The sequence below is a fragment of the Catharus ustulatus genome, chromosome 5 (genome assembly GCF_009819885.2).
Source record: "Catharus ustulatus isolate bCatUst1 chromosome 5, bCatUst1.pri.v2, whole genome shotgun sequence".
Classification (NCBI taxonomy): domain Eukaryota; kingdom Metazoa; phylum Chordata; class Aves; order Passeriformes; family Turdidae; genus Catharus; species Catharus ustulatus.
In genome coordinates this window covers 47,959,050-47,976,579 of record NC_046225.1, presented here as the reverse complement: position 1 = coordinate 47,976,579, position 17,530 = coordinate 47,959,050, and the positions used below count along the sequence as shown (strand labels likewise).

The 17,530-nt window shown below is 47.9% G+C and overlaps 1 protein-coding gene across 1 annotated transcript in view; it reads left to right on the top strand.

The window, feature by feature from the left end:
• Window positions 1-3,965: 3,965 nt before the first annotated feature.
• The window catches only part of PDGFRA (platelet derived growth factor receptor alpha), a 34,605-nt gene continuing 21,040 nt past the window's right edge, over window positions 3,966-17,530 (top strand). The window contains exons 1-5 of the mRNA XM_033059289.2: window positions 3,966-4,157; window positions 11,353-11,413; window positions 12,763-13,077; window positions 15,830-16,093; window positions 16,794-16,924. Of these exons, the coding sequence (XP_032915180.1) occupies window positions 11,365-11,413; window positions 12,763-13,077; window positions 15,830-16,093; window positions 16,794-16,924 (759 nt within the window). The 5' untranslated portion in view covers window positions 3,966-4,157; window positions 11,353-11,364. The remainder of the gene's footprint in view (window positions 4,158-11,352; window positions 11,414-12,762; window positions 13,078-15,829; window positions 16,094-16,793; window positions 16,925-17,530) is intronic.

Sequence of the window (17,530 nt, the reverse complement as noted above, 5' to 3'; positions counted from 1 at the left end):
TCTAGTGTCGCGGGCGGCGGTGGCACTGCCCGGGCGCTCTGGGACGGCGGGGAAGGCTCCCAGCACCCAGCCCGGAGGCGCTGCCTCCCCGCCCGTCGGTGCGGGATGCCCCGGCGCTCCCCGCCCGGGGCACGGAGCGGAGCGCGGAGCCAGGCGGGTAACAACCCCTTTTCCCCCTGCTTGGCCTCGCCCCTAAACTGCGTTCACCCTGCCTCTGGACCGGAACGGGCTGTTCGCTCTGTCGCAGTCAAAAAAGTCTGGGCGGGAGTAGAAGGAAAAACAAAGTCTGTTTTTCAAAGAAGAAGGCTTCCACGGCTGTTTTGGTGTCTTTTAATGTCAAGAGCCAAACGCAACAATGGAAGCAAAACAGCTCGACGTCGTGGCAGCAGCGGCCTCGGTGGGAAAACGACGGGCATGAGGAAGGAAAACGACGGGTACGGGGAACTACCTCAAACAGCCATGTGGGGAATAAAAATTTAAAAAATAAAAATAAAGGCTAGGGAAGGCAGGCTGGGCAAAGTTAATTTCTTTTGTCTGGCTCCCTGTCCTCTCAGTGACACGGGATCCCTGCCACTCAGAGCCAAATTCTGTTGAACAAACAAAATGAGGGAATCTGTATTCGTGGAAAGATGGGAAGAAATAAAAATCTAAAAATCTGGTAGGACTGTAAAGGTACACAAGACCCTCCCGCCGCCTGAACACATTTCCCGGAGGGGGTCGGGGACTTGGTGGTCTCCTGCTTAGCTCTCCTTCCTAGGTGAGGCAGCCCTCACCGCCGTGTTCTTCTCCTTAGGAGGAGATAGATGTGGACACAGACATGGGGCCGCTCTGCTTTCTCCCCCTCTCAGGGGTTTGAGGGGTGTCTGCTCCAGGCTGTAGTTACTCTTCACGCAGGGGTTCCTGCTCTAAAAGGTAAAAAGGGTGACTACTGCTCCCTGCATCGCTAATTAAACCCAGACATGCCTTCCCATCCAGTCCAAAGGCTGCGGCCCCTCAGTGGGGGCACCCGCGGAGCCCAGGCCGGGGCACCCCCTCTCGCCTGCCCAGTCCCGACAGTGGCCATACAAGCCACCTCTTAGGTTGTTCAATCGGCTTATCCAGCTAACCGCTCCCCGGCTCACCCTTGGGAGAGAGCCGCAGGAAAGGATTTATTACTTGAAACAAATTGTGATTTCCCCGGGGAGGGGGCTGCTGAGCGGGGGAGGGGGGAAAGGGGCCTCGAAGGCTCCCCAGCCCCCCTGGAAGCGTCTGAGAGTGGAGAGAGCCGCCCCGCAATAACCCGAGCCGTCGGTGCTCCCGACGCCCGGACTCCGACGGTGCCGCGGGCCCGGGGAGGGGGACACACACCCCCGCCCACCCCGGGGGACAGTTTGGGAGTGTAAACAGGCGAGAGCAGCTCTAGCCCGGCGCCGCACTTTCTTTGAGACGTGCAGCTTCCATCTGTTACCACATAAACACACGCTAACGGGATACTTTATGCTCCAGCCCTTCAGGGGAGGGGAAGGCGAGAGGACAGGGGAGAGGAGAGGTAAAAAATCCCCCCACCCCCAGCCTGTCCTCTCGCTAACCCCACGTCCCCCTCGCCTCCCTGGACGGGACCCTCCTGCACCACACGGGGCGGGAGGCAGAGCTCAGCAGCCGTCCTGGAGGGTTTATTTTAACTACCACCTCCTCTGCGCGGGACCAATCCATAGGCACCGCCGGCACAGCGGAGAGGGATCGGCCCAGCGAGCAGAGCCCTGCTCCCGCCGGCTCGGCGCTCCTCGGGGGGCGGGCATGGGGACAGCACAGCCGGGCCCTTAGTGTGGGGAAGGCAAAGCTACGACGGGGAAAGTGTCACCGTTCCCCAGAAGGGTCCCTGGGCGACGGAACACTTCACAGAGTCTCCACAGAGCCGTCGGGCCCCCGCCCCAAGAGCCAGATTGGCCTAGCAGGCAGCCTTGCCAGTCCCTCAGTCTGCAATTTTTATTTTTCGCTGGGTCTTGTGAGATCCCACGTGGAAGCCTTGACGAGCTCTCGATAATGATCATGACAAAGGCATTATTCAAATGAGGCAGGTAATTGCAACCAGAAGGCCCGTCCTCCCCTTTCTTTTAGCTCCTTTCTTTTCGAAAGAGTAACTCTCGCATTACATCCCATCCTGATGGTATTTCGCCAGGAATCACCCCGCACATTAAAACAGATACTCTCACGCCCGGTACATCGTGGCCCGAGCCCTGCAGGATCGCCCCGGCGCATAGACAATTGTCGCTCATCTTGGAGGGACTTAAATTTGCGAGAGCCCGCAGCTCTGATCCAAGTCATGATAAAGCATTTCCCTCCACAAATTAAGGGGTTCAGGATGCTGGGTGCGCTCGCCCTCTCAGATGGAGAGTTCCAGGGTGCGGTGTGGGGTTTTTTCCTCCTATGTTGTTTATTTGTTTGGTTTGGCATTTTTTTTTCCTCCGTGCTTTTTTTGACTCACTGGGAGCCTGTTGTTTATTCACAAGCATTACGGTATCCTGTTAGCATTCCGACCAGGGGCTGCTCATAGATTTGACTCCGATGATTTCCTGGAGGAACATGTGGAAGCAATAGCGGGGTTGTGCACTCACCCGAGCCGAGGATGCACTAGTGGAGGGCGTGCAAAGGGCCGGGAGCCCTGAGAGCCCAGACAGGGGTACCTCAGCCTGAGCGCGCATCCTTGAGAGTTGGTTCTCGTTTCTGCCTCTGTTCTCGTCAGGGCATCTTCGTTTCAGAGGCGTAACTCTCCCTCGCTTAGGAAAGAGGAAAACCACTGGGTCCTGGCTCTTGACTTCGAGAACAAACTTTCGTTTAATACTAAATGGGAGAAAGAGGTGCGGGTGGTGGTGGTGCTGGACTGGGGAGGGAAGGAAACGGGAGAAGCCCCGGCACGCAGCTGTGGGGCCGGTGCCCTCCCCAGAAGGGAGCGGGGAGCCGCTCCGCTCCGTTCCTGGGGCTGCACTGCCCCCTCTCCGCGGCCGCCGCATCGCCGCGCCCCGCCGGCCCCGCTCGCCTCGCTCCGCACGAAGCCTGCAGCAAAAGGGTGGCGAGGGCAGCTCCCCGGCAGCTCCCTCGGCCACCCCTTATCGCCAGTGATAGCGACGGCCAACAAAGCAGAGATACCCAGCGCTAGTTCCCCGGCGGGGATCAAAGCTCCGTCTGGAGCGTGTTCCAACGGGACGGGCTCGGACGTGCGCTGCCCGCGCCTCCGCCGGCACCTCCGGCCCTTGCCGTGTCCCTGGTTTGGTTATTACTGGGGTCTGTTTGCGCTGGGCAAAGCGAAGGCAGAGACGAAGAGAAGAGTGTTCTCGGTCCCGTCGGAGCTGCGGGCTTTGGGGGGGCTGACTCCTGGAGAAGGTTACCTTTCGTTGTGCCTTTCATTCATAAATGTTAGTCATTCGTCTCTCCCCCTGTCTCTCTGTGCCTCCTGGTCCTGGCTGGCTCACGACCGTCCATCCAGTTTTCTAGCCCAAACCCGAGCTCAGCGGTGTACAAAGGACACGAGGAAGCCGCGAATTCGTTTCCAAATCAAACTCCCCATCCATAAACCCATGCTGTAAGCGTGGACATCGAACCCGGCGCCCGACCCACCATCCTAGAGGGTCTGAGGAGGGAAGGCTCATTCATGAAATTTGGGAGCACTCTGAGTTTTCATGAAAGTTTTTTGGGTCTCCTTTTTTTTTTTATTTTTTTTTTTATTTTCTCCCCCTGCAGTGCAAAACTCCCCGCTTCCCCCTTTCCTCCCCCTCGCCCCTGCCATATGGCCAACCTCCCCCTCCCCTGCGAGGCTGCTGAAATCTGGAGGCAGAGACTGGCCCCCCTGCCTGCGTAAGAGCCTCCCGCCGGCGCGCCCGCCTCCGGCCGCGGGGCTGGGGGCGCCGGGCGAGCCAGTACGCTCTTATTCTGAAGGGGCGTGAGGGGGCTTCATTTCCTGACAGCTATTTACTTAAAGCAAATGATTAGTTTTGGAAGGATGGTCTATAACATTGAATCAATTACGGGACGCGGTTTGTGAGACCATTACAGTCGGATCGGGAGGGAGGGCGAACGGGAGGGAAAGAGCGCGGCTGAGCAGGGAAAGTCACAAAAGACGTGGACATATTTTGGATGTTTTACAATCTGCAGGATTGGGGCTGCGGATTGTAAAGGAGAAGGTAAGAGGTGAGGGGCATTTTCCCCACCTTTTTCTTTTTTTGCACCTTTTCTCCCGCGGTTTTTTTCCTCGTTTATTTTATTAGTTTTTCTTTATTTACTTGTTGGGGTTTTTGTTCTGGTTTTTCCTCTTTCTTTTACTTTTTATTTTTTCATTTTTTTTCCCCTTCTCCCCGATGCTCTGAGCCGAGCGGAGGGCTCCTTTCCGCGGGGCGCAGGCGGCGGGCGCTGCCGACCCCTCGGAGGGGAGTGGGGGTGCAGCGCTGCGCTGCGCCGGCCGTCGGGGCGCGGCGGCGAGCAGCGCTAATGACAAACACATTGGGACGGCGGGGCCACCGCGCCGCATTCCTGCCGCGGGGGCGGGAGCGACCCACCGGGGCTCCGCGGGCAGCGGCCGTGCCCGCCCCAGGGGGCAAAGCGGGGACGCGCACCGACCAAGTAAGCGGCTCCGTCTCTTCTCGCATCCCTCGCTTCCTTCACCCCTCTGCTCTCCCGTCCCTTCCCCCACCCTTTGTTTTTCACCACCTTCCCTCCTTTAGATTCCCTTTCTCACCTCGCTCGCCCTGACCCGGTAGCCTAAAATGCCCCGAGATCCCGAGCGGAGGCGCGCACACAACCCCCGAAAGGCGACTCGATCTCCATCCCTGCGCGCCCCGTCTTTTTTTTGAAGTGTCTCGGTGTAAGGGAAGATGCTGAATTTAGACAGGGATAATACCTGGAGCCTTTCCAGCCTGCAGCCCCTCTCTCAACGGGAATGCCAGCCCTGCCGTATGTCCTGCCGGACTGCTGGACCCCCCTACTTCCTACCCCGGGAATGGCAAAGTCTTCGCAGCCACCTTTTGGATTTTGTCAAGCGCGGAGTTGAAACTGGCCAGCCTCTGCCGGGCTGGAGTCCCCTGGAAAAGTCCTAGGAGCAAGTAGGAAATGGCTTTTTGGCTGTCCGCGGCATTGCTCAACATTTTTGGACGCGGATCCCATAGCTCAGGAACCGTTCCAGAGAACAGGACTTGGACAGCTTTTTCTGGAGCCAGCAGCGACAGATCTAGCAAGGCAGCAGCAGTCCCAGGGCACAGCCGCCAGCCCCCGGGGCTCGTCCGCACCCCGTCGGGGAGGCGGCTGCGGACCAGAGGCGGGAGCGATGCCCTGGCCCCCACCAGTGCCGGGGGCACCTTTCCAGCGCCCCTCGACGGTATTTTCGGCGCGTCTTTTGCCAGTGCTCGAGCTGCCTAGCGCTCCTTCGGGGCCCAAGTCTGCACCTCCGGGAGGGCAGCGCATCGCCTCGGCACTTATTGGAACCTACGAACCCATTCCCGGGGCTGCGGGCGCATCACTCCCTCTTGGTCCCACAGCTCCGAGGCGGGGCGCAACCTCTGTCCCCCACAGGGGTTCCTCTGTCCCCCACAGTGCCCTGGAGCTTCGTGCTTCGTCTGACGGATAGGGCTGGAGAAGAAGCTTCGGGCGGTTTTCTGTAGGGAAACACGTCTGTGCTCTGCTCCTCTCCGTCTCCCCCATCCCGTTTTTTCTTTTCCCCGGCTACCTCGCATTAAGAAAAAAAAAAAAAAAAGTCGTCTCTCCAGCTTGGCAAAGGCTTTCCTATTGTTTCCAGACAAACAGCGAAGTGGCTGGGAGCTGCCATCTCTGCTAGGTCTGCTCGGCGTCCCGGGCAGCCTTTGATGTGCGGCGGCTGCAGCCGTCGGGCGGGCCGGGGGGGAGCCGCCGGTGCGCCGCTCCCCGGGGGCTGCTGCCCGGGCTCCCCACGGGCCGCAGCTCTGTCCTGCCTGTAGCCTGATGGGGCTGGAGAGTGGGAACGGGACTCCCCACCACCATCCACACCCCGAGGGCTGCAGGCGGCCGCTGTCCCCCCGACGGGACGCACCGGGAGAAACGGGATGGCTTGTAATGCTCTCGGCATCTCCCAGGGCCGATGCAGAGCCCAGCTGGAGTCCCGGCTCGGCTGACTAAGCTCTATGTCCTTAGATGGGACAAGACACAGGATCAAAGCAAGGAGAGGGGCATCAAAGATTCCTCTGTCGTCGTCTCATCAAAATCTGAGCTGTGGAGATCCGACTTTTAACTCTGTGTGTGGAAACGCTAGGGGAAGGTCTCCCAGCAAGGGACGTCGGGTTTAGCTTCTAGTTAACAATGAGTATTTTAGAACGGCCCTCAGCTAAACAGCGGTTTAGCCAACCTCAAAGCTTGGGGAAAAAAAGTTTGCAGAAAAAAGAGACCTCACAAAACACCGGGATTTAGGAGTCCACAAGCAAACCATCTCTCTCAGCCTGCAGGCACTCTCCTGCTGCTTTTAAGAGAGATCTCTTGTTCTGGTGCTTCTCTCCAGGCACTGAGGGGCAGGTGGTGTGCCAGTCCAGCTGCCATTGGGCACTGGGGCCATTTTTGCTATTTGTTTGTTGTTGTATGGGAAATCTTCATGTGGCTCTGAGGGTAATATGTGGGTATTAGGTTTCAAGAAAACAGGAAGTAATAAATATTTTAATAAAATACCTCTCTTCTGTACTATTGGACTAGGATTGAAGTAAAGTATATATAGACAGAAAAATCTTGCATAGCCCAGACCTCGCAGATTATTTCCAGCTATACCAGTTGGTCTAAAAAGGAGGCTGAAATGTATAGCTTTATATAATCCTTGCCTTGCTTGCTACTTTATTTCATCTTGACTACAATGGTACCTACTTTTTGCACGTGAACTCTAACTTTTTAAATAGATATTTGCTTTTTTTTTCTTTTGAATACTTAAAGGAATGATTTCTGAGAGGTGATTTTTCCTGATGGTGGTAAGAATTGCTGATAATTTAAAAAAAAAAACAATAAGCAAGAAAGCAGGCGATCCTTTCTCTCCCTCTTGCCTTGCTCTCCTGCTTGACTCATCTCCTTCAAGCCCATAAAGCTTTGCATGGGGACTCCAGGGAAGAGTTTGCAATAGCTAGGCTTCCTAGTTTTTGTGGTCAAGAGAGATGGATATTTTTTTCCACACAATGCCTCTCAGCACTTGAGTTGGGATCTGAGCTGTTCTTTGATTTGATTCTGAGAACCTAAGGAAGATGTATTACTTGGAAGTGCCAGCTGGATTTTTTTTTCCTTTCCCCCCCTGTTTTCTGGGACAGTCTGGAAAACCCACCTTGGATAAAGTGGGAAATTTCAGGCTTTGCAATTCCTCCACCACCTTTAGCTCCTAGACTGAAGGATTCTGTCCTGAAGAGTTAGGCTGAAGAATTGGGACTAGAAGGCTTGTTGGGAGGCAGCCTCACTGTGTGTCCTGTAGAGCCTGAAATACTCATCAGGAGCCCAGCACTGGGCTGTCCTTGATGTATAGTTGTTCTTGGGTTTTTCTCACTACATCATTTTTCTATGTACAGGCTATACTGGATTCAAACATTTGTAAAAGAGCATGGAACATGCCTTATTTTGAAAGAATATTTATGCCAGTCTTTTTAATTGAAGAGCTTTGAGCCTTTTCCCAGCAAAACCATCAGACCCACATGTTAGTGCTGCAGGGCAGTGCTGCTCTTGTGGAGAGTTGAGTTTGCAGTTTGGGAACTGAGAACCAAGAAATGTTTCAAGAGGTCCTGTCCGAACATTTACATTCAGCTGGTGACATATACCACAAGAAAGAAATGTCTTTTCTTGGGCTGGCCTTAGCTCTTCCTGGAAAAGATCACTTTCCCAGAAGGACAGACTGCCACTCTGACAAAATCACAACTGAAATTACCCAGCCCTCTCATAACAAGGATAATCATATCATTACGTGCCAAGATTTACAATCCAAATACTGTCCTATCACTTATGTAAATACAGAGAAAATGGGAGCAGGGTTGGTGTGTTGTTGGTTGGGGTTTGTTTTTTTGTTTGTTGGTTTTGTTTGTTTGTTTGAGGTTTTCTGGGGGTTTTTGTTGGCTTTGTTTATTTTTTTATTTGTTTTGCTTTTTTTTTTAATTTAAATCACAAGAAATTAAAAATGTAGGAATTGTGAATTCTAAGTTGATCCGGGAGACTCAGTTTAGGCTGCTGTGCTGGAGACCAGCGCTGCCTTTTGCAGGACGAGCACTGCGGCTCATTAATGTGGATCAACATTGCCATCCTGTGGCGGCGAGTACGAGCTGCAGTGGCTGGTAGGAGATCAGCCCAGCAGTCTCCAGCGCTCCGGGAGATGGGCTGGTTTTCTGTCTTGAAAGAGGTCTTTGGTTGATTCACAGCGGTAGGAAAATAACATATACCCCTGGCTCTTCTCGGTCCCCCTCGGCTCTTTCTCTTTAGGTCACTTAGAGCACTCACCTAGGAATATAATAATTTTCTAAACATATATTGAGTTTCTGAACATTGATTTTACCTTGTCTTTTGTGGCACAGTCAATGAAACCTTTCTTTATAGAAAGCCAGTGCTTGGCAGTTAGTGTTTGGAAAATTGACTCCTGAATGATAACAGCTCTTCAGAATTAGTTTTCTGGTTTTTCTTTTTTTCACCGCTAAAGTGCCCAAGAGAGGTAGCAGGATTTCAGTCAGAACCTTTCAAAATCTATGTAAATTCTATGGCTGTTCAACCCAGGGCAAACCCCTGCAAAGAGGCTGGGAAATCTTCTAGGGCATTACCTAGCGTTTACTATACTCACCCATGTTTCTGTTTTAGCTAGCAATATCCTAAGTATGAAAGAAATTAAGGTTTGCCAAAACTCACATTTTATGTGTCATGTTAATACTGGGTATCAGCTTGCATAAACCTACTGACCTCTGCAAGGCTATACCAAGTTATGGATTGATAGACCAGCGTCAGGAACTGAATCTGATGTATTTATCCAGGGTTGAGATTTGGATAGTTGGGGACAAAGACAACTGGTCTGCCATAAGGAAGGTGAAGGAGCTAAAAAGGTGCATACAAAGGTGTATGTGATTGTGAGTAAAGAAAACCAGGATAGGTATACCAGCTTGGTGTTGGGGGAATGAGTAAACTCTCTTACCCGTGAGAAACAGTGCCTGTGTTAAACCTTGAGTCTGAAATGGATGTGTGAGGATGTACTGGCGATGTAACTAGCATTCTTGAGTCAGATGTGTGATGTAACTAAATTCAGCACAAATAGATTTTGAACAGGAGTGATGGTGAATCCTTAGTACGTTATTCTGTCTTTCACAGTGAAGAAGTGTTGCTCTGGGTCTTGATGAGATTAACGGGTCATTGAGGAAAGATCAAAGCTCTGGGTTGTGAAAGAAGAGTCAGATGGAGAAAGCAAATTTAGTTAAGTCCTTGTGTTTTTAAACTGCAATGTTACATTAAGACACTCCTTGATTTCAGCGTCAGCCCAACCAAGACAGCAAGTTCAAAGTGGCACTTTAGAAATGCCATCACCTGTATTTACATCACTGGGCTTCAGTCCTCACTTGCACACACAGCTCTGCAATAACCCAAGTCCACTTCAGCAGAGCTTCTGGTGTGCAAGAGATGAGTTAGCTTTGTGTTTTCTCCTCCTGTGGTGCATCACTTGCACTGAATAGTCTGACAAAACAACACAACAGAGGAGAGAGTTGCATTTTCAGTGAGAAAAAGGAGGGAACTTGGCAGAGATGGGGTGACATCGTCTTGTGGATCTTGGGAGATTAGGAGTCAGATCAATAAAGCAGACATGGTAAATTTTTAAAGAGTTGCAGAGGGTTACTTTATTAGAAAACAATGCAGGGTCTAAATGTGATAAAAATGAGTAAAGAACTTGAAACTGAGGGAACGATTTGATATCCAAGAGTCTGTTATCGATGGGAGACAGATACATAAACACATGGCAACCATTGCTATTTGAAGAATTAGGCAAGATTCCTTGTCTCTGCTGGGACGCTGTTAGCTGAATTTCTGAAGGTGTTTGTACATGTTTTTGAGGCAGGTATTCTTCTAATCCTGCTTCTGAGACCTTTATGTTTGAGTATGTAATTCTTTTGCTCTGCAAGCGGGTGCTGTCTGCTCCACCCATTGCAGGAGAAAAGCAGGACTAGATCAGAAACACTCCTTGGCATGCTGTAAGTGTTTAGCTCCCATATGGCACTGCCACGGTTGTAATAACTAGACACACCTACGTGCTTTCATATCTCAGCATCAGGAACTGAATACCAGAGGATGAATAGAAACTCTCCAGAACCTTTGAAAAGTAGTCCCTGTCTTGGCACATCATCCTTTATTTTATTCCTTGATCAGTGTTTCAAATCAGGGGCTCTTCTGTGCAGTGTTTTTTAAATCTATACTGGCTTTGAGCCAAATAGAGTTGTTATTAGAAGTCACCAACAAAGCATCTGCTTGTTTCTATGGGAGAAGGGGTTGCAGGACCTTCTCCTTTAGAAATTACCTGGCATGCTACTTGAGGGTTTTATGTAGAAATGTCATTACGTGGCACAAAAATTACATAGAAGCTGATTGCTATTGTTACCTCTATAAGACAAATGCTTTAGGATTGTATGTTTGAAAGCTGAAATAATTGCATGTGATCTATGATTCTCTGCACTGTTGGGGAGAATAGATGCATTACGAGTGGTTCTGCTAGCCTACAGTCTGTCATGGATTTATTTCATTAGGAAATTTCAGCATGTGTTTTAAATAGCATGTCTCTCGATCAAGGGAATTCTTGCTCAATAAGCACCATTGTATTACATTGTATTCTGTAAGCTATATATACACATATGTACAATGGCAAAACAAAAATATCACTCAGGGTTGTACTATTTGTAATAAGAGTAGCTTTGAAATGTACTTTTTCTCCCATAAAAGCTGCTTGCAGCTGAAAGGTCAGAACTTACAGTGTGAAGATCTTCATTGATGCTTGTGAGGGTGCTGCTTGTGTGCAGGGGTGTTTCTGTGGGCTCAGTCCCAGAGGCTACAGTGGGAGCAGAGCTGGCTGCAGGCTGTTGGAAGGGGGATGCACCAGGACTTTGTTCCTAACACCAGGACTTGGCTCCTTGCATTGCCAGTGGAGAGAAGGTGTCACGGTGTCTGATCTGCCTGTGATCCGCCTGTGGCCACATGCACCCTGTGACATGGGTCTCATTTGGGCTGTGGCTGTGAACTGGGGTCCTTGGGCCATTCCTCTTTGGCGCACCATGAGGGGTGATGGGAAGCTGCACTTGGGCACTGTAGAAGAGGGATCCTCCTGTCTTACACCGTTGTCAGTCCATTAACGGTCTCTCTCTTGCCTTCTCCTTTCTGTTTCAGTTGTTGGTAGCTATGGGTACTTCCCCATGGACGTTCCTGATCCTGGGATGTTTTCTCACAGGTAAAAGTTCCTCAGTCCTCTAAGCCTCTCCACCCCTAATTCTTCATAAATCTGTATTTAAACCTACTTTCATTCTGCCCACAATAACAAATGCCACATGGTTGCCAGTGGCCATAGACCTGGTTTTTCTACTTTTCCCTCCGGGAGGCTATGACAAGACCTATTGAGAGGATAGCACTTTTGCTGACCCATACTGGCCACTTTGGCTCTCCTGTGCTGCTGTGAGCTCCCACCCGACTCGTCTGAGTGTGCAGGGAAAGTGATGTGCCCACCTGCAGCTGTCCCAGGCAGAGCAGTGCCGGCCAGGCTGCCTGTGTGGGCTCTCCATCCGCCCACGCCGCACCGCGCTCACCGGGGCTGCCGGCCCAGCCTCCCTCCATCTGCTGCACTAGTGCTGAGGGGAGGGCAGGGCAGGCTTTGCCACAGGGTGCCAAATATAGAAAGGGCCTGTAGACCGAGGTAGCTCTGGGCAGGAGTGGAAAATGATTTCAAAGACAGTCTGGATTCCTGGAGCCAGTTTATTGCAGAGAATGCCAATTTCACTCAGTGGGCCTAGGTGCTTGTTTATTGTACAGGTCATTTGGTAGACTGAAACCACAAACATATTTCCTTGGTGAGTTCCTAATTTTGTAGGGTTTGGATCCTTTAATTTTCCTTCTGAGATCTGGACGTGCATCAACCCACCTGCAAACTCCCTAGACTTGCAAATATGAGTCTGTAACTGGAGATTGCATCTGAAAACCAGTGCCATTTACAACATCTAGTTCAGTGAATTGCAGTTTTAGTTGGCTACAAGCCTGCTGTACATTTTGGCTAGAGGTAGACGTGATGTACAAGCTCCTGCTCTGGCCCTTGGCAGAAAATTGAAGTCAGATGTGAAATGCAAGTTTTAGTCTTGGGAAGTGGTTTCCAAATTTCAGCAGTAAGCTTACTCGAAGGCTGACAGGGCTGCTGGTTTCCTGACCATGGCTGTAGGAAGGTGTGAGATGCTTGTGACCCAGCAGCCAGGGTGTGTCATTCACTGCTCTGCAGTAGAGCTGTGTACACCTTTGGGGCTGGAAAGATGTGTGTGGATTGGGAGCTATCTCTAACTTCACCTCTGTCTGTCTTTCACCTCTTGATTTGACAAACAGAAGTCAGCAAGCAAACACTTAACATTTCAAAGGAAAGCCATTTGCTATTCCTGGGGCAAAGCTTTGGCTTTTAACAACGGCAAATTTCCTGGGACATCAGCAGATCTGAATTAGTCAGAAAAGAAAGCTGCTCTGGATCCTCTCTGTTTCCTCTCACATCCCTGTGCTGAGGCTGTTTTGTGTATTCACATGTTATTTATTTGTGTCTTTTTGCAGGACCATTCCTAACATTTTGCCAGCTTCCTCTGCCAACTATTGTTCCCGATAGGAATGAAATGGCGGTACAGCTGTATTCCAATTTCACACTCAAATGCTCTGGAGACAGTGAAGTGAGCTGGCAGTACCCAGTGACCGAGGGAAACCACAGGATAGACATTAGACATGAAGAAAACAACAGTGGCCTCTTCGTGACAGTGCTCGAAGTAGGAAACGCCTCGGCCGCTCATACAGGATTGTATGTTTGCTATTATAACCACACACAGGTGGAGGATGGGGAAGTGGAAGGGCAGGACATCTACATCTATGTGCCTGGTAAGTGGGGGATGCCACAGCTGTACCTGGGGCTTTGGGTGGGAGAGGTGAACCTTGGGTGTTCAGAAGAGGTGTGTTGCTGGTGGCAATTTACTCTCTGAGGAGTAGAAATAACCTCAGGGCCATTTCCTCCGGTGTAAATCAAGACCAACAACTGTAAATCTATGGATATGGTCTCCCTTCTTCCTATTGGTTTTCACCTTTTGCTAAGAGTTTTAGCTCTCAAGAAGAGTGATGAACTCAGAGCTTTAGAGCTGAGGTCTTCTGACCACCAGGGGCTGGAGAGCAGACCTTGGTGGCCAGGTCAGCTCATCTGTGGGAGAATGTTCAGTCTTCAGGTTTGCCTGGTTCCCAGGTGGGGATCAACAGGAATGCCAGTCTTTTCAGGGGGCATTTCTGGGATGTGTACTGACCAAACCAGTGCCATGTATGATACTAAAACTGCTGCCAGATAAGGAAGGCAATATCTTGTTCTTAACCTGAATTAGGCTTGAATTGAGAACTGGAAAAAGCTCCTGTGTGGACAGGACCTGGGAAGTGTAAAGCAATGGAGATGTCTTGGGGGTGGCTGTTAGAAGGAGGGGAAAAAAGTGTTCCTGCTGGCCAGTCTGACACAAGATTAAACACATGGTTCTACTGTGCAGTGCCCTGTAATTTTTCAAGGCAAACACAGCCTTCCCAGGCCCTGTGTCACATTTCTCTTAAGTGGTGGAAAACAGTTGGACTCAGAAAAAATGGCATCCCTTCTTTTTGGAAGTACCTATTTACAGCTTTGCTCTCCCACCCCCTTGTTCTGACTGGAAATCTACTTAAAGGCTTTCCCCAATCTCTATGGGATGAAAATCTTTATTGTCATAGCTGAGATAGGCACCAAAGGCTGAGCCACGACTGACTGCTTTTGTAAAGCCCTGTCTGGATGTTTCCTCAGCATTGGCTGGGCTTCAGGGGGTGAGGGTCACAACTGCAGGGCCAGAAGAGATCAAGCCACTGGATTTGCAGAAAATGTTTTGAACAAGGAACAAAAGAGAGAAGAGATTGCAAATCATCCCTCAAAAACTGCAGCATATTCTGAAGGAGATGATGTCTGCAATGGCAAAGAAGATTCTGGAAGGGCAAAAAGCCAGGAAGCAATAACAGGACTTGTTTTTAAGGCTATTTTGCAGCGGCATTAAGTTTTTGCTGTTGACATTGTGTGATTCAAGGACAGTGATTCTTCCAAGACTTTCTCTCCATTTCCCACAACGAATGTAAAGTGTTTGCATTTGTTCTTGAAGCAAGATGTTTCAGCAGAGGCTGCCAGCTTTGGCACATACATCTCAATATCCAAACAGCTCTAACCAAATTACCAGAAGATGTTGTTTATGTTAAGCAGTCTTGCAACTCACTCAGTGGAGGAATATAAAAGCAAGAGATGGAAGATTTCTTCAAGAGGATTTTTTGGTTTGGTTTTCGAAAGTCTCTAGACATCAGCCTACCAGATTTGCAGGGCAGAGACACCCTGTAATTTTTTCCACTTGCTAACCATCAAGATGTCATAAATGCAGAAACATATCCTTTCCTCCAAATTATAGAGAATGTCTCTGTTTCCACTATAAACTTTGTCTTTGCAATTGTTTTTCCTGCAATGAATTAGGAGGGCAATGGGTGGCAGCAACCCACTTTAGCCAGGGAGGATTACATTGGGACTTCACACAATATCCTATTTTCACTAACAGCACATAGAAAACCAAACTAGGTGAATCTTGTTTCTGCTTTAAATTACAGTGGGAAAATGAATACATGGAGTTGGCAGCATTTTTGGGACAGAGCGCTGTGTTTGGAATATTGCTACAAAGAGCCTGCCAGTGCAGCAGAAAGTCTATTGTTGGAGGGATTTGGATCGCTATTTATTAAATTTTATTATAAAGCTTTGCACAGAAGCTTCAGGCTAGCAGGGATTATTTGTTTATTCTGAATGGCCAAATGGAGACGATTTGAGGGTTATTGCTTTTTATGCATAATGTTATGCAATTATGTTTTAAACTCAGACTTTGGATTGGCTGGGTAGGAAAGTTGGAATGCATTTTGTTGACTTTAAAAGAAGTAAAACTACTAGGTCCTTGTTTGCTTTTTTTCCTAGTTGAATACTATATTTTGAAAACCACATGCAGTGACCACAATTAACTATGTCTCATAACTGTAATGTTGGACATGTTAGAAATACATGAAGATAAGTACCTTGAACTATTTTTGATGAAATGTGGCTTTAGCGGTGTTCAACATAAACAACATAAAACTGACTTCTACTTTTTTTTTTTTTTTAACTTGGAAAGTGTTTGGATGTTTTATTTTATTTTTATTTTCCTTCCTACTTATATGTTGGTTAGGAGACAGCTAGTAACAAAAAAGGGGAAAAACATTTAACTTTAAATCATGTGAGCTGTGGTTAATAATACTTAACATTTTGGGGGGAAGATCGTTTGTCTTTTTTATTTTGCATCCCAAATTGTCTCAGAGGAACCTAAGCCCTTTCCTGTTTTGTGCTCAGGAGAAATGTTTCATTACATGTCACATTAAATAGCTAAAATGAGATACCACTGAAACTAAACTGATACTAATGAAATTAGCAAACCTTACTTGCAATATCTGAAACATTGGGATAATGAACTGTGTGAGTTTCACTTATGACCTATAAGTGGTTATTGAGATGAAATTCTTGTACATGGACTTGCTACAAACAAGACAGTGTAACATTACCTCTTGTTTTTTACAGACCCAGACATGCCTTTTGTTCCTTCTATACCAGAAGACCAGTTCATCCTAGTAGAAGAAGGTGATCCTGCAGTTATCCCTTGTCGGACAAGTGACCCAGATGCTCAAGTGACTTTAGTTAACAGTTTAGACAAGTCTGTGCATGCTTTATATGACACCAAACAAGGTTTCATAGGGAATTTTCCTGCAGGCTCATACATATGCAAAACAATGGTTAAAGGCGTGGAGTTCAAGTCTGATGAGTTTCTCATCTACATTATAAAAGGTATTTATTTCTGTTCATTAAAAAAAAAAAAAAAAGAAAAAAAAAAAGATTGTGCTCTTTCTTCTCACTGTCAGACCAACAGCATCATGGGGTTGTATCAGATATTTCTCCAATGATGAGCTCCTTGCTCCTCTGGCAGTACTGCCAGTTACTTAGTTGCAAGTTTACTTACAATTTTGTTGAGAATAATGTGTCCCTAACCTTATCCTCTCTCCAAAATTATTGCAAGAAAAATGTTTTGTAGTCCATCTATTTTCATCTTATTTGCTGAAACACAAATTAAAAGGCTAGTGCTTCCCAGTGGCTTTGAACTGTCAAGCTGGGTAGTCTGAAAACATAATGAATAAATTATCTTGAAAACATTTTTCCTGGCCATCAAGGAATTCTCAAACACAGTCACTGATTATCAAAATGGGAAATAGCTTTTATACCCAATGCCTTTTTATAGAAGGATTTGAGATAAGAACCTGTAATTAAAATTTTATTTGTGGAACATTTCTTTGTGGGATTGAACTCAATGCCTATGCAGTTCATGCTTTAAATACAAATTGTTTATATTAGTATAGACCAGCAGTACTTTTGATGAATTTTCAAGGTGATGCCTCAGTAGAGGAAGTGAAATGTAAATCTTACTCTGAAACTGCACAATGTGAAAATTGTAATGTTTTAAAAACTAAATGAGATCTCTCTCTTCTCTTAGCTACTTCACAGCTGCCTGTTGAAATTGAAGCTCTTAAAACTGTCTACAAAACGGGCGAGACCATTGTAGTAACTTGTGTGGTCTTTGACAATGAGGTGGTTAATTTACAGTGGAATTATCCTGGCAAAGTGGTAAATATCTCCCTTTTTTCTTTTTTTTCCTCAATGTTTGTAGTTACTTATTAGGCAAGCAAGTAGGGCTGTAAAATATTATTCTCTTATCTGAATGAGGACAGCTGAGGAGAGAAAACCAAGTAAGCCCTTTTAATTTTAGATTACCATAAAAGAAAGTCAGTCACAAAAGGTAAATTTGCTGTAAGTAACTAAGCAAAGCATGGGAAGAAGGTGAGATATGGCTCAGGAAGGAATGTTCTATCTCACGTCTTGTGCTGCTGCAAAAAAAGAAATGTTGCGAAAGTAGAAAGATTTAGGTTTGTTGGGAATCTGACTAGAGCTCTGCTGCTGAAGATAAAACAGCTCTAAAACAGCTCTGTTAAATCCTGGTTCTTGGGAATAATGAACAACAATGAAGAAGCAAGTCTATAATCAAGTCTTCTTCATTATGCAGATGTAAACTGATATAATTCTTACAGTCCCTGAATTTACTAATGAGAAATATCTAGTAAGAAAATATTAAAACTTGTAAAGAACTCTGACGTTTCAATTTTTTTTTTACTGATTAAATAACACTGGTTACTGTTAGGACTGGTTTAACATACTTTTGAAGTGAAAACATTT